Source organism: Helianthus annuus, chromosome 10 (genome assembly GCF_002127325.2).
Source record: "Helianthus annuus cultivar XRQ/B chromosome 10, HanXRQr2.0-SUNRISE, whole genome shotgun sequence".
Taxonomy (NCBI): Eukaryota; Viridiplantae; Streptophyta; class Magnoliopsida; order Asterales; family Asteraceae; genus Helianthus; species Helianthus annuus.
Window position 1 is genome coordinate 77,759,163 of NC_035442.2, and position 16,613 is coordinate 77,775,775.

Sequence of the window (16,613 nt, forward strand, 5' to 3'; positions counted from 1 at the left end):
AAAACTCTTTTAAGTTTAATAAATCAGTTTATTTATATTTCAGTTTATTTCAGCAGTTTGCAGAAGTAAAAAAACAAATAGTCTTCTTCTTACAGACTGCAGACATTTGGTCCAGCACTTCTGCTACAAATGTCTGCAGATGTGGTCCGTAGACTGTAGACGTTTTACCTCAGAAAAAACAAACAGCACCTAAGCAAACAAATCCTACTTTCTGAACCGGAATCATGATGCCATTACCAATAATCAAAACCGTCAATTGATGATACATTTGGTTTAACCCATCAACCAAACACACCCTTTATGAATCCACATGTGATTAAGACAGGGACTAAAATGAAATTTTTTATAGAATCCACATGTGATTTAGACAAGTGCAGGGACTAAAATGAAAATTTGAACGATAGTACGCTAGTACAAGTTCCTTTCAAAACCTTCTCTTTCCATTTACCATGAAATTGCTGATGATGAAGCCACACTCACACTGATGATTTCTAGGGTTTTCGTGGTTTAACAAAGCACATCTCTTTCAAAAATCACCAATTGTTGCTTCAATGCACGATGCATTTCATCTTAACATAGTGTATAGATTAAATTACACTATAAATCACTCGTGATCTTCGTGAAATTGTGATCGCATTCTGTCTCTAGCTCTTCGAATCATCTCCTTTCAGTTCCAGTAGAAACCCTAGCGTTTGCGAGCTTAGGGTTTTTGAAAACCCTAATTTGACCCTACTTTTTAGGGTTTTTGCTTTTGTACGTCTGCTTTGTCACGCAATCGCACGATGGCGAGGAAGAAGAGAATGTCGAAACGAGAAGGTGCGTTTATTCTGATTTTCTTTTCATTTTACTGTAATTTTTAGGGTTTTTTATGTCTCATTTTGCCTCTGGACTTATCTCTATGTGTGTTTTTGTGTTTTGATGGTTGTAGTTGAAGCTGATGAGAGGGTAGAGGCTGAAGATGTTGACGATGAAGATCTCGGTATGTAATTTTTTTTGCATGATTTTGGACATTTGAGGTTTTTCTAGGGTTTAGTTGTTTATTATGTGTATCAGTATGATTTGTTTTAAGTTATGTGGCCTTTTGTTGTATGCATGTTTAATTAAAATATTTTATGCTCTTCATTTTGTTTGATTGTACTTAAGAGTTGCATGTATTGTGTTTTCTGATGCTTGTTACTCATGTGGGTATGGTTTATGGTGATGCTTTGTGTGATTTACTCTGGTTCCTTCATATTTTATGTTTTTGTCGCTATATAATGTAATTATGTTATTTTTGTTTGTTATGTTTTTCTTCAGGTTTTAATATGATTGTGTTTCTTGTTTTGATCAGATGAGTTTGAGGAGGACGGTTTTATAGTGAATGATCTTGATGACGATGAAGATGACACGACAGTCGTCAAGAATGGGAGTCGAAAGAAGAAGAAGAGGTAAGTTCTGTATATATTGTTAGTTACTGTTGCATTATTGCGTTTTAAACATTTGTTCTTCTAATTGTATAGAGGATCAAAGCAGCATTTTGCTCTTGATGAAGATGATTATGATCTACTTGAAGAAAACACTGGCCTTCGTCGCCCGAAACAGGTTAGTCTCTTGCTTCACTTGATTTTTTCTTTAGTTATGTCTGATATTTCGCTTTTGAATCTAATAGGAAAGTGGGAAATTCAATCGGTTGAAGAAAGCAAGGACTAATGCTGACGAAGGACCATCGGTGTTTCTTGACGATTTATTCGGGGTGGATGATGGTAGATCTTGAATACCCAAAACTTCTCATTTAATTGCAGTTAAATATATAACTTTATCATAATTTAAATTCTCCCACAATTTCTAGATCTCTCTTTAGACGAAAGTGACGAAGATGATGAAATGGCTGACTTCATCGTGGATGACGTTGAAGAAGATAAACATGGTGGCTCATCGAGGTAATGGTCTCACTGCTGAATAGTTATCGAAACGTTCTGTTTATTGTTTCACTATTGATGGTTTGGCATGTATTGCTGAAGGCCTAATGATTGCAAGAAAAAATCGAAACAGCCAGCAGAAGCTTCTTCTCGTGACATATTTGGTGATCTTGATGACCTTTGCAACTTGGGACCCACAAAGGTTAGCAAATTTGATGAAACCAGTGAATCAAAGGACGCGAAAGTTGAAGATGAGTTTGAACCAATCATTAATTCAGAGAAATACATGACAAAGAAAGATGATCATATTAAGAAGACAGATGCTCCTGAAAGAATGCAGGTTTCTGTGCTAATAACATACTTTCGCAAACACCCATTATATACATTTGATTTTGTTGATAGTTATTTAACTTATTATTGTACGTAGATATCTGAAGAAATCACTGGACCTCGACCAACAGATGGTATGAGCATAGACAGAGAGAGTAACTGGATTCTTAATCAACTTAAAATGGCCAAAGGAGGTGGTAATACACCTGAAGAAGGAAATGAAGTTGAGTTATCTATACTTAAGGAAGATGTTAAAAGGTTCTTGAAGCTTGTTCACGTTGAAAAATTAGATGTAAGTGTAAATTTGAACTCGAATAACAAACTGGAAGCTTCTATTAGAGGTTGCAATTTTGGCCCATGTACTCATGCGTGGTTCGTTTGGGTTATGTTCTCTAATGGGTCAAACGTTAAAAAAATAAAAGACTAGCTTAAAAGCAAACCGGTGGATCAGGTTTAGAGATGAAACCTTTCAAATCATTTCTGTAATCATATTTGGCACAAAGTATATAATATTTGGACGAAATGTCTTTTGGTTTGACCCCACCAAATCATGTGAAATTATCGGTTTTGACCCATTACTCATCCTGTCTGTTTTGACGTATAATTTCTATGTTTCTTTTTAAAATGAACGTGTGGAATTTGTATTTTATTTCATTTGTTTCAGGTGCCATTTATTGCTATATATAGGAAGGAGGAATGCCATAGCTTGTTTAAGGATCAAGAAACTGATTTGGAGAATCAATATTCTTCCGATGAAAAACCCACACTGAGATGGCATAAGGTATAATCGAAATTAAGTGAATCTGGGAAAGAGTTTAGAGTAAAATGCCATTTTAGTCCCTGTGGTTTGGCCAGTTTTGCGGCTTTCTCCAAAGGTTTGTTTTTCCGCATCTGGATCCAAAAGGTTTGAAATATTATCATTTTCTTCCGGCTCGTTAACTCCATCCATTTTTGTCTGTTAAGTCGGGGCTATTTTCGTCTTTTTTGTTAACTTTACAAGCATATAGCATAATGTACAAGTATTCAGAACCCTTTAAGTTAACGAAAAAAACGGAAATACCCCTGACTTAACGGAGAAAAATGGATGGAGTTAACGAGCTGGATGAAAATGGCAAGATTTTAAACCTTTTGGATCCAGATGCGGAAAAACAAACCTTTAAACGAAAGTCGCAAAACTGGCCAAACCTCAAGGACGAAAATGGCATTTTACTAGTAAGTGTAATTTTGTTGGTAATTTGTAAAAGAATGCACAAAGAAGGTTTGAACTGAGGTGGGATAATTATAATTTATGCAGGTAATTTGGAATATCTTGGATTTGGACAGAAAGTGGTCACTCTTTCAAAAACGGAAAAGTGCTCTACAGTTGTACTACAATAAGCGGTTTGATGAAGACAGAAACATTTACGATGAAACTCGTCTTCATTTGGATCAGAAGTTTTTCGAGTCAATTATCAAATTCTTAAACATGGCTGAAACAGAACGGGAAATCGATGACGTGGATGCTAAATTCAACCTTCATTTTCCGCCTGGTGAAGTTGATGTGGATGAAGGGGAATTCAAGAGGCCAAAGAGAAAATCACAGTATAACATTTGCAGTGAAGCTGGACTACGAGAAGTTGCTATCAAGTTTGGCTATAGCTCTGAGGAATTCGGATTACTGATTTCTCTTGAACAAATGGTTATTCATAAAATTTTCTACATCATTGGCTAATTGAATGATTGAATGTAGTATTGATTCTTATTTACTAATTTATGCAGAGAGATGAACCGCAGAATGCTGATGAAGCCCCTGAAGATGTGGCATCGAGGTTTACATGCCCGATGTTTGATAACCCGCAAGCTGTACTTGCAGGTGCTAGGCACATGGTATGATAGCTTTGAAACTCCTTGCCCCAAGTCCTTAAAGTTTACCCAAAGCGCCTATGTTTAGGCCTGTGAATGAACCGAATGTTCGTGAACTTGTTTGGCTGGGAAGTTCGTTTATTTAACAAACAGACAAACATGAACAAAGTTTTGTGTTCGTTTAGAAAAGACATGAACACGCATTTTGTTTGTTCATTTATGTTCGTGAACGTTCGTTTATATTTGTTCATTTACGTTCGTTTATGTTCATTTAAATTTACATAAGTAGTTATATTTATATAAATATAAACATAAAAGGTGCTTTCTAACTGCTATAATTAAGTTATATAGATGAAGTACTATATGTTCGTTTGTATTCGTTATTGTTTGGTCAAGTATGTTCATTTGTGTTTATTGATGTTTGTTCAAATATGTTCATTTCTGTTCGTTTATGTTTATTAAATTATTTTCGTTTAAGTTTGTTTATTTTCATTTCGTTCATGAACCGTTCGTTTAGGTTTTAAACAAACGAACACGAACATGCCCATTTTCTTATTGAACGAACATGAACAAAAAAATTGTTCAATTATATGTTTGTGTTCGATTATATGGTTTTGAATCTTATGATTGCTTTGTGGTTTCTTATTGTAGGCTTCGGTTGAAATTAGCAGTGAGCCATTGGTCAGAAAGCATGTTCGTGACTTCTTTATGGAAAATGCAACAATTTCAACAAGTCCCACTGCCGAAGGGAAGCTAGCCATTGATTCTCATCATCAATTTGCGGGAATCAGATGGTTAAAGGACAAACCACTGACAAAGTTTGATGACGCACAATGGCTTCTTATTCAAAAAGCCGAGCTTGATAATCTTGTCCAAGTTTCTTTAAAGCTTTCGACAACTTCCCATGATAAGTTAATTAGTGATGCTAATGACTATTACCTCAGTAATGGCACTAGTGAATCTGTTATGTTATGGAATGAACAACGGAAGCAGATTATAAAAGACGCATTTGATGGTTTTCTTCTACCTTGTATGGAGAAAGAAGCAAGATCCTTGTTAACAAGTAGAGCAAAAAGTTGGTTACAAATGGAATACGGAAGATTATTACGTGACAAAGTGTCGGTTGCACCGTACCTGAAGAAGGGTTTTGATTCACCTAGGGTTATGGCATGCTGTTGGGGCCCGGGTAGGCCCGCAACAACTTTTGTGATGTTGGATGCTTTTGGGGAAGTTGTTGATGTGTTGACTGCTGGTTCTTTGAGTATACGTGGTCAAAGTGTTAACGATCAGCAACGCAAGAAAAATGATCAACAACGAATATTGAAATTCATGTCGGATCATAAACCTAATGTTGTGGTTTTAGGAGCTGTGAGTGTGCCTTGTAGCCGGTTGAAGGAAGACATATATGAGGTTAGTTGTGTTTTCTAACATTGTGTTTGGATTAATATTTTTAAAATGATTGTGATATTGAATAATTTAAATCAGATGATCAATTTAGCTTTAAATGAGCAGTGTTTGGATGCCGTTTGAAGTTCTAATTTTATCATTCTTTTATCATTATCACAGATAGTTTGTAAGATGGATGGCAATGACGTGGATGGTCTAAGTGTTGTCTATGGTGACGAGTCTTTGCCCCGCTTGTATGAAAATTCACAAATATCATCCGAGCAGCTTCATTCTCGAACTGGCAAGTACTTCACTTGAAATTTCAATTAGACGTGGCAAAATGTACGGATCGGGCAAAATCTCTATTTGGGTTTGGTTGATTACTTGATTTACATTACTCATCAACAAAGTAATGTGTCAACACATGATTACAAAAATATATTACTTTATACTAGTGCTTTTTTTTACATATAATAATAAGGTGTCGAAATTGCCTACATCTAATGTTAATCTTCGATTGAATGTTATTGTATATCTGATTATATGGCCTTTTCAGGAATCGTCAAGCGGGCTGTTGCTCTTGGACGTTATCTTCAAAACCCGTTAGCAACGGCTGCAACTCTTTGCGGGCCCAGGAAGGAGATATTACTCTGGAAACTTAGTCCTTTACAGAGCTTTCTTACATCTGATGAGAAGTATAACATGGTTGAACAAGTAATGGTAGATATCACGAACCAAGTGGGCCTGGATGTAAATTTGGCTATAAGTCATGAATGGTTATTCGCTCCTCTGCAGTTCATTTCTGGTCTAGGGCCCATAAAAGCTGCTTCTTTACAAAGATCTTTAGTGAGATCCGGCTCTATATATTCGAGAAAGGACTTACTGAACCATAATCTTGGTAGAAAAGTGTTTATAAATGTTGTTGGTTTCTTACGCGTTCGGCGAAGTGGGAATGCTTCTAGTAGTAGTCAGTTGATTGATTTGTTAGATGATACTAGGATCCACCCAGAATCATATTCTATTGCACAAGAGTTAGCTAAAGATATATATCGTGCTGACGTAAACGATGATGTCATAATTGACGATGATGATGATATAACTGATGTGGCTCTGGTTCACTTGAGAGAAAATCCTAGCTTATTAAAGAGTCTGGAGGTTGAAACATATGCCAAGTCTAAGAAACTGGAAAACAAAAAAGACACGATTGCCCTTATAAAGCTGGAATTGATGCACGGTTTCCAAGATTGTCGAAGAGAGTATGTGGAACCGAGTCAAGATGAAGAGTTTTCCATGATCTCTGGGGAGACGGATAATTCACTTTCTGAAGGGAGGATTGTGCGGGTTACGGTTCGTCGGGTGCTACCTCAGAGGGCAATCTGTAGTCTTGAATCGGGGTTGAGCGGGATGTTATATAAAGAAGATTTAAGTGATGACTGTAATGACGACGATGAGCTGACTGAGAAGTTAAAGGAAGGTCAAATTTTGACTTGTAAAATTAAGTCAATTGTGAAAGATAGGTACCAGGTTACTCTTAGCTGCAAGGAAAGTCATATGAAGAGTAACTGGTCTTCCGAGATTGATAAACCCGTGGATCCTTATTACCATGAGGTTCGGGAAACTGTAGGGACTGGAAATGAAAAGCTTATTAAAGTCAAGGAGATATCAAAGAAACTTTTTAAGCCAAGAACTATTGTTCATCCTCACTTCAAGAATGTTACAATTGATGATGCAATAGAGGTGAGTTCATATTCAATCAGTTCTTTTACTCGTGCTGATTTATCTCTTTATAACTTTACTTTTTTGTGCTCATTAATTTTACTTATTTTCACAGTTGCTTTCTGGGAAAGAATCTGGTGCGAGTATCCTCCGTCCTAGTTCTCGTGGACCCTCGTATTTAACGTTGACGCTTAAAGTTTACAATGGAGTGTATGCTCACAAGGACATTCTAGAAGGTGACAAAGATCAGAAGGATATTACAAGTTTGCTTCGTCTTGGGAAGACTTTAAAAATTGGAGATGATGTATTTTCGGATCTTGACGCGGTCAGCTTTTTAACCATAGTTTGATTCTCATGTGTTTATGCAGTTTACATTTAATGATATATTTTTTTTTTTCAATTTTGAAATGCACAGGTGATTACTGGATATGTGAATCCATTGGTGGCTAATCTGAAAAAAATGTTGGGTTACAGAATGTTTAAGCATGGGACAAAAGCCGAAGTTGATGAGAGCTTAAGAAAGGAGAAATCCGAACACCCGATGAGAATTGTTTATTCTTTTGGTGTATCTCATGAACACCCAGGAGCGTTTATCTTAACATACATAAGGACTTCAAATGCACGTCATGAGTATATTGGATTGTATCCGAAAGGGTTCAGATTCCGAAAGCAGATGTTTGAGGAAATCGATAGATTAGTTGCTTATTTCCAGAAACACATCGATGATCCCCGTGAACCGATTCGCCCTGTTTCAACTGGTGGTTGGGGTGGCTCTGATGATCAAGATGGTGGTGGGCGTGGGCGGGGAAGAGGGCGTGGGCGGGGAAGAGGAAGAGGGCGTGGGCGGGGAAGAGGTGATTCTGAAAATGATAATCAGGATTCGGGTTTTGGAGGTGGTGGAGATGCTGGCGGTTGGGGCGGTGGTTCAAGTGGCGGAGGTGGCGGATGGAGTGGTGGTGATAGTGGCGGTTGGAGTGCTGGGGCAAGTAGTGGAGGTGGTAGCAGTTGGGGGCAGAAGAACGACGATGCTTCTGGTTCAGGTGAGGCCAAGGTGGATGCAGATAGTGGTGGGTGGGGTGGCGGAAATAAGAGTACTGAAGCAGGTGGTGGCGGTTGGGGGCAAAAGAAAAATGATGATGCTTCTGATTCGAAGGTGGATGCGGATGGTGGTGGGTGGGGTGGCGGAAAGAAGAGTACTGAAACAGGGGGGAGTGGTGGATGGTCTGGTGGTGGCGGTGGTGGTTGGGGGCAAAAGAATAACAATGATGCTGGTGATACGAAGGTGGATGCAGATAGTAGTGGGTGGGGTAGTGGAAAGAAGAGTACTGAAGCTGGAGGAAGTGGTGGATGGTCTGGCAGTGGCGGTTGGGGGCAAAAGAATAACGATGATGCTTCTGTTTCGAAGGCGGATGGAGATAGTGGTGGGTGGGGCAGTGGAAAGAAGAGTACTGAAGCTGGGGGGAGTGGTGGATGGTCTGGCGGTGGTGGTGGCGGTTGGGGGCAAAAAACTAATGATGATGCATCTGGTTCGAAGGTGGATGTAGATAGTGGTGGGTGGGGTGGTGGAAAGAAGAGTACTGAAGCAGGGGGGAGTGGTGGATGGTCTGGTGGTGGCGGTTGGGGGCAGAAGAATAGTGGTGCTTTCGGTTCAGGTGATGCCAACACGGAAACAGATAATGGTGGGTGGGGCAGCAAGAAGAGTAATGAAGCAGGTGGAAGTGGTGGTTGGGGTGGTTCCGACAATCAAGATGGTGGTGGTCGTGGCCGAGGCAGAGGAAGGGGGAGAGGTAGAGGACGTGGGCGAGGAACTGATTCTGACAATGATAATCAGGGTTCGGGTTACGGAGGCGGTGGTGGCAGTTGGGGTGGTGGCGGTGGATGGAGCAGTGGTGGGGGTGGCGGTGATGGTGGTGGGGGTTGGGGTGGTTCAGACAATCAAGATGGTGGTGGCCGTGGAAGAGGAAGGGGGAGAGGTAGAGGGCGTGGAAGGGGAAACGATTCTGATAATGATAATCAGGGTTCGGGTTACGGAGGTGGTGGTGGTGGTTGGGGTGGCGGCGGCGGTGACAGTGGTGGGGGTAGCCGCGGTGGCGGTTGGAGTGGTGGTGGGGGTTGGGGTGGTTCAGACAATCAAGATGGTGGTGGCCGTGGCCGAGGGAGAGGAAGGGGGCGAGGTAGAGGACGGGCAAATGATTCTGACAATGATAATCAGGATTCAGGTTACGGAGGCGGCAGTGGCGGTTGGAGTGGTGGTGGTGGCGGTTGGAGTAGTGGTGGCAATGGCAGCGATGGTGGTGGCGGTTGGAGCGGTGGTAGGGGTGGCCGCGGTGGCCGTGGTGGCCGTGGTGGAGGTGACCGCAGTGATGGTGGTGGCAGCAGCTGGGGTGGAGGCGGTGGAGGTGGCAGTTGGGGGCAGAAGAATACCGATGCTTCTGGTTCAGGTGATGCTAACATGGATGCAGGTAGTGGGTGGGGCAGCAAGAAAAGTAATGAAGCAGGAGGAAGTGGATGGTCTGGTGGTGGTGGTGCAAGTGGCGGAGGTGGTGGAAGTTGGGGGCAGAAGAATACCAATGCTTCTGGTTCAGGTGATGCTAACATGGATGCAGGTAGCGGGTGGGGCAGCAAGAAAAGTAATGAAGCAGGAGGAAGTGGATGGTCTGGTGGTGGTGCAAGTGGCGGAGGTGGTGGAAGTTGGGGGAAGAATACTGAAGCGGGAGGAAATGAAGGTGGTGGCGGTTGGGGACAGCTGAATAGCGGAACTTCTGGTTCTGGCGGTGCTGACAAAGATGCTGCTAATAGTGGGTGGGGAGGAGGCGGCAGCAGCAGCGGTGGTGGTTGGGGGCAGAAGGACAAGGATGGTAATAGTGGATGGGGTGGCAGCAAGAAAAGCTCTGGTGGTTGGTGATGGTAAATTGGTAATAAAGTAATGATGAAATATCCTTTTATATTTGTTGTTTTGAGCCATCTATGACTTTTAGGATGTATGTTTATTTTGGACCCTGTTTGCATGTCTTCTTCTATGCAAGACTTAACTCTTTAAAATTTTCAACCTAATATTTATCAACAAACAATTATATCAAGAATTTATGTATATTTCTATTTTATGTTTTTTTCAAAGTTTATGATTTTGACAATTTTCTGAGTATAGTTTACTTTGCTTATAGTTTAAAATGCAGTTTAGGCTGCTTACCCAATTGATAACCTTATTCACCAGATAACTAAACAACCATCGTATTAAGAATTTATGATTGATACTCGAAAAGGTAGCATGCAAGTTATGCATCAGATTCTCAATATGTGAGAGCTTCTATGCTATGCGATCAAGTAATACGACCTTTTTTGTGAACATATAGCACAAATTCATTCTTTAAGAATCAAACAAAAAAGTTCAGCTTCTTACACTAAAAGATTACAAGAGTCGTATACTGACATGTTAAACGGGCAGAAATCAACCTTTATGTTATACCCAAACTGCACTTTGTATCTTTCACCATGGAATCCGCAAAAACCAACCTTTATGTTCATGTTCATAGTGAAAGGTATCAAAACTAGTTTGGGTATAACATAAAGGTTGATTTATGCAATTTTGTCTTAAATATATTTTATAAATGCACAAGTAGAAGTATATGCATGTGAGGTATTTCTTAGTTTTATGACGTAGCTACACATATATATCACTTAGAAAAACGAATACATTTTTGAATTTGTCATGCGTCCGTGCCATCATAAACTTAAGACAAATTGGATTTTAATAATCCAAATCATGACTTATTTGTCGATAATAATCTAGTTATTCCGTCCACCCATAACTTTTACTTGTGTCGTCTCAAAACAAGTTACAACATTTTGTTGTATAAAAACCAATCAATTGTTCGTTAGAGTCATACATATATGCTTTTCTACAAGACTGCACTTGGCAACAAAGGTGAATGTTAAAATTGCTATTGGTATGGTCACATTAAAGTATAGATTATTAGACTAATGAGCTAATATATATGATTTAAGTACTTTTTTAAAGGGATTTGTTTTAGCTATTATAATATTAATAATATACACCAATACCATGTTTAATTTTTTAGTAATTTTATTTTTTCTCTAGTAACATTCGTTTGTTTGTTAACTTAAAAAAATTAAATATGGAGCCGTCTTTAATTTTTTTTCAACGTTCCAACATAAACTTCGTTGAAAGCGGAGTTGTATTCAAAACAACGTATATATTTTGTACCATAAACTATATCGAGTGGCAGTATCGTACCGGTACGGTGACGTACCGATAAGAACTGAACGTCAGTACCCATATCAGTATTATCGAAACCCGTATCAGTGTCCTTTTTTTAGGTTTTTCAATCGATGCAAAACAACTACTCTAGTTTTAGCAGGTGATCACTTTTATAGTTTGGATCAAAGTTGGTAGCATAACCCACCTTTATTTAATCTATACATATAATAAAGTAAACCAATATGTGACACGTGTCATTTATTGGAGGCATCTATTTTTTGGTTTTCCCGCCTTTTTTCATATTTATCTTCTAACAATTTATTTTTTAATTTGTAGATAATATTAAATAGAAAAATGTTTTAATAATTGTAAATAATATTAAATAGAAAAATGTTTATCTGATAACTATAACCATTTTATTGAAGTTTTAAAGGGTTTCACGCTTTTTTGCACCTGGTCTTTTATGTTTTAAATTCTAGGATTTGGCTAAAACACACTTTGCCATTAATCACATAATTTTTTTGGATTTATTAAAAATTCATGACTATATTATATATTTATAAGCTTGAATATATATGTCAAACTTAAAAATTATTCTTCAAAAATTCAGTAACATCTATACTCTATATATAGTAACACGTGTCATTTATTGAAGACACATATTTTTTAAGTTTTCCCGCTTTTCTTTCATATATATCTTCTAATAATTGTAAATAATACTAAATAGAAAAATGTTAATTGAATACAAAAAATATAGGATAACATCAAATGTATATCGATTACTTAAATGAGTATACACATGTATGAGATTCTTTTACTATTATTATTAGTTTCATTATTTATCAAATATATATAAGTGTGTCCGTCTTTGATTTGCATTTACAAGAAATATTTATTATATAGGATCGGCTCAACCATTTCAGAGGCCTAAAGTAAGTTTCAAAATCGGGGCCCTTCTTGCCTATTTTTTTTCTTATCCAAAAAGAATAAACGACGGTCGATCGGCCTAACGGAGATTCAAACCCGCCCCCTTAAGGTACACAGATGACATGCGCGCCAACTGGGCTACAATCTTTTAATAACAAGGCTCATACCCATATAGTATATTTTTTTTTAAATCTTGAGGCTCTATACATTTGGTGGCCTGAGGCCCAAGACTCAAAATACTTGGGCTTGGGCTGACCCTGTTATTATATAGTTTAAATTGTTCAACTTGTGTAATACACGGGGAACTAACCTAGTAATTATAATAAAATAAATCTATGGTACAGTATAATATAATATTTGCTTTGTTGAATTTTTATAAAAAAAAAAAATTGAGAAAGTTGGAGAGAGTAGCATGTCTGTGTACGTGTACATGTATGTGTGTGTGCATTCCATTCCATGACGCCCGCCAGTGGCTGATATTCCCATGGAGGTTTTTCATTTTTGATGCCGCTTTTGTCACCATCAACAATTTTTAGGTTATTCTTCCATCAATTCACACGTTTCTTCCTCTGCACGTAGCTTCATCGCCGGCTTCCGATCACCGGTAAAACAACCGCTCTACTCACCAGTAACGTTCACATAACCGTTATTCGTTCAGTAGTTTCAATTTCGTTCTCTTTTAAGTTTTCACAACTCGAATTTAGGAGATTATTTCTTATTAGGAGTTGAATATCTCAAATCGCCATTGCTTATTGTTGCTGTATGATTGATTTTGCTTATCCTAGGGTTAACTGAAAACGTTTACATAATTTTACATGCTTATATTTGCTGCTTTTTTGGAATTAAACTTGAACGATTGCTAATTTATGAAGATTAGTTGCCAATTTCACATGCATATTTGCAGTTGTATGATATGATTTTGCTTAACTAAGGGTAAACTGTATACATATACGTAATTTCACATCGTTATATGCATTTTTTTACAACTAGAGTAGAATGATTTCTAATTCTTTTTGAAGATGAGTTGTTCTGTTATGCAGAATTGTGGAAATAACCTATTTGATTAAAATGGATGAAACTGGTGGTAATGGAAGCTTACCGCCTTTATCGAACTATAGATTGGGGAAAACCCTTGGTTTTGGAGCATTTGGTAAAGTTAAAGTAGCACAGCATGTCTTGACTGGGATTAAAGTTGCCATTAAAATTCTTGATCGACAATCGATCAATGATTCGGATGGAGAAAGAGGTATTCTGATTGGTTTTTGCCCCTTGAGTTTATAATTTGCCTCTTGTTGTTTATGTAAGTGTCTTGATGGTTTGGATTTTTGTTTGTTTGTGATTGTTTTTTTAGTTAGAAGAGAGATTAAAATAATGAGGCTTCTTTCGCATCCGCATATTGTTCGGCTGTATGAAGTTATAGAGACGCAATCAACTATATATGTAGTCATGGAGTATATGAACTCAGGTGAACTGTTTGATTATATAACTGAAAATCGGAGACTTGAGGAGAATCATGCTCGCCATTTCTTTCAACAGGTTAGTAACATATGTTGCGTTATCAAGTATCTTTGATTCTTTATACTATTTATATGAAAGTTAGATCTACTAGATGAACGGTTTTTATATGATGTTGTCACTTTTTGTAGATTATTTCCGGTGTTGAGAGTTGCCACCTACACATGGTGGTTCACCGCGATCTTAAACCAGAAAACCTACTTCTTGACTCGAAAGGGAATGTTAAAGTAGCTGATTTTGGTCTTGCTAATGTTATGCGGGATGGCCATCTTCTAAAAACAAGCTGTGGTAGCCCAAATTATGCTTCTCCAGAGGTAAACCGTTTTAGTCTATGTGGCATAGTTGTACAGCTAGGATGCCACATCAGCCAACTAACACTTGTTTTTTTCATGTAGGTCATCTCAGGACATCTTTATGCTGGTCCTGAAGTTGATGTTTGGAGTTGTGGAGTTATTTTATTTGCTCTTCTCTCTAATGGTCTTCCTTTTGATGATGAGATAATGACTGTCTTACTTGCAAAGATTAAGGTTTGTTTGGTCTAATGGTCTTTGTGTTTTTGATATAGAAATAAAGCTAATATATTGACATGATATTTGTTACTTGGTATTAGAGTGGAATATACACATGTCCTACTTACTTTTCTCGAGGAGCACGCGACTTAATCAGACGGATGCTTACTGTTGATCCGGTCAACCGTATAACTATTCCTGAAATATACAGGCATCCATGGTTTCAAATAAATCTTCCACGATACATTGGAGACCACTCGATTAATACTTCCTGGAGTGCAAGAAAGGTATCAAAATGATCTAACTAACAGTTACCACATTCGGTTTGTCCTTTATCTCGAATGGGTTAAATAAAAAAATTAGTAAAAGTGGAACGGGTTAGATGGGTCGGACTGAGTCAAACTGGTTGAAAGTCACTCAAAGCCTAGTTATGATGTAAAGAACCTTCTAAATCATTTTATACAAAAATTTAGATTAATTAAGTAATATTTGTTCTGTAATAATAAGAATATGCAGAAATTGTTTATAAAAAGTTCAAAAAAGGGCACAAAAATGACTTGTTTTCTGCATTCCAAGGTTGATGTTAGCGTTCTAGAAGAAATGGATGTCTTGGGATTTAATGTTCAAGAAGTGATTGGATCTTTGAATAACTTGTGGCAAAATCAGGTGCTAAAACTTTCTCTCAACTGTTAATTTTAGTAAATATCTGAAGTGTAAGATTTTAAGACCCTCTTTTATTCTTCCTTTCAGGCAACAGTTTCATATTCTATACTATTGCATAGGCGCTTGAATAACCTTAGTTCCCACGAAGACAATCTTCTAGGATCCTTGGTAACTTGGACTCATTTCTTTTGCAAATACGCATTTTGGAACTGAACAATAATTTTTTCATGTTCAGACAGATAGATTTTGCTTCTTATTATTTGATTAAATAAGGGTCAAATGATTAGTTTGGATAGTCAGTTTCATACCAACCGCAACAAAACTTATTATCAAAGGGAAAATCAAACTATTTATTCGTTTCCTAAATAATCAAATTTGTTAGATATTTAAATTTAAACAACTGAATATCTTTATTTCTATTCTTTTAGCCAGTGGAAGGCACCGATCGGCGAGATATCTATGTAAGGCCAGTTTTTCCTGTTCAAGGCAAGTGGGTGCTTGGATTTAAGGTGATTCTCGTATTTATGCATTCTTGTACTTTCAACTAGAGATGGCATAATGGTTGGGTCGGATGTGTTAAAATAGTTGCGGGTCAAAATGGATAAATTATTGTACAGGGTAGAAAGGGTCTGTGGTTCAGTTGAGTTGAGTTGACCTGAATCACTTTTGTCCAAAAAGATTACATATTATGAACAATAAATGTGTCAAATATGATTGCAGAAACTATATATCGTTTCATTGATAATCTGACATGTTTATGGATTTAGCCATTTAAGCCCTTAAGATAAAACTTGTGATTATACATAGTTACGTCAATGCAGTCTTGTTCATCGCCACATGAAACTATGCGAGATGTTTTAACCGTCTTTAAGAGATTAAATGTACAATGGAAGAAGATCGGGCCCTACAACGTGAAATGTCTGTGGAAGCCAGCAGTTCAAAGGTTTTCTCTGCCAATGGGTATGAATGGAATAACTCTAAGAGACGACACCAATGGTGTGAATGCAGCACCACTCAAGACCTCAAAGAATGAATCATTTAGTTTGTGTGATGATGTCAAGTTTGAAATTCAGGTAAGTAGTACCAATGCTGCTATACTGAATATACGTTAGTGAATCTGACTAGTATAATTTGTTTGGATCAGCTTTACAAGGGCAGTGCAGAGACGTATGTTTTGGATTGGCAAAGAGTTTATGGGGCTCCGTTTCTTTTCATTGAAGTTTGTGCTGCATTTCGAGCATGTGTCATTGCATAACTTTGTTGTATAGATTTCTATAACATGTCCTTTCAAATTTTTTAAATAAAGCCTTACATAATTGAAAGTTGGTAGTGCATAATAATAATAATAACAATAACACTAGTAGTAGTAGTAGTGGTGGTGGTGGTAGTGGTAGTGGTAGAGCAGCGGCAGCGATGGCGGCGGCAGCGGGCAGCAGGAGGAGGAGCAGGAGCAGTGCTGCAGCAGCAGGAGCAGGAGCAGCAGCAGCAGTAGTAGCAGTAGCGTCCCAAACTTAATACTAAGTTGGTACCATCAACAGTCTGAACCTTGAGTAAAGTCTTACCAGTTAGGGTAAAAGATTAAAACACATGCAAGATAGGACGGTCGGT

At 38.0% G+C, this 16,613-nt stretch overlaps 2 protein-coding genes across 3 annotated transcripts; both read left to right on the forward strand.

The window, feature by feature from the left end:
- Positions 1 to 449: 449 nt before the first annotated feature.
- LOC110885399 (transcription elongation factor SPT6 homolog) lies at positions 450 to 10,263 on the forward strand. The gene is made up of 16 exons (XM_022133086.2): positions 450 to 816; positions 929 to 979; positions 1,331 to 1,427; positions 1,500 to 1,581; positions 1,649 to 1,742; positions 1,829 to 1,919; positions 2,001 to 2,238; positions 2,326 to 2,520; positions 2,893 to 3,009; positions 3,523 to 3,906; positions 3,987 to 4,094; positions 4,722 to 5,480; positions 5,637 to 5,757; positions 6,013 to 7,193; positions 7,288 to 7,497; positions 7,588 to 10,263. Exons 1-16 carry the CDS (start codon positions 783 to 785, stop codon positions 10,075 to 10,077), a joined length of 6,252 nt encoding a protein of 2,083 aa, XP_021988778.1. The 5' UTR covers positions 450 to 782; the 3' UTR covers positions 10,078 to 10,263.
- A 2,446-nt stretch (positions 10,264 to 12,709) lies between these two features.
- Positions 12,710 to 16,327, forward strand: LOC110885400 (SNF1-related protein kinase catalytic subunit alpha KIN11). Of its 2 annotated transcripts, none has more exons than XM_022133087.2 (11): positions 12,710 to 12,922; positions 13,359 to 13,564; positions 13,670 to 13,854; positions 13,965 to 14,147; positions 14,229 to 14,360; positions 14,444 to 14,629; positions 14,919 to 15,008; positions 15,093 to 15,173; positions 15,434 to 15,514; positions 15,827 to 16,078; positions 16,150 to 16,327. In XM_022133087.2, exons 2-11 carry the CDS (start codon positions 13,387 to 13,389, stop codon positions 16,258 to 16,260), a joined length of 1,479 nt encoding a protein of 492 aa, XP_021988779.1. In that variant the 5' UTR covers positions 12,710 to 12,922; positions 13,359 to 13,386; the 3' UTR covers positions 16,261 to 16,327. The 2 variants fall into 2 exon arrangements, with proteins under 2 accessions (XP_021988779.1, XP_035834466.1); XM_035978573.1 differs by having other exon boundaries at positions 12,715 to 12,922; positions 13,338 to 13,564; positions 16,150 to 16,321.
- Positions 16,328 to 16,613: the final 286 nt, after the last annotated feature.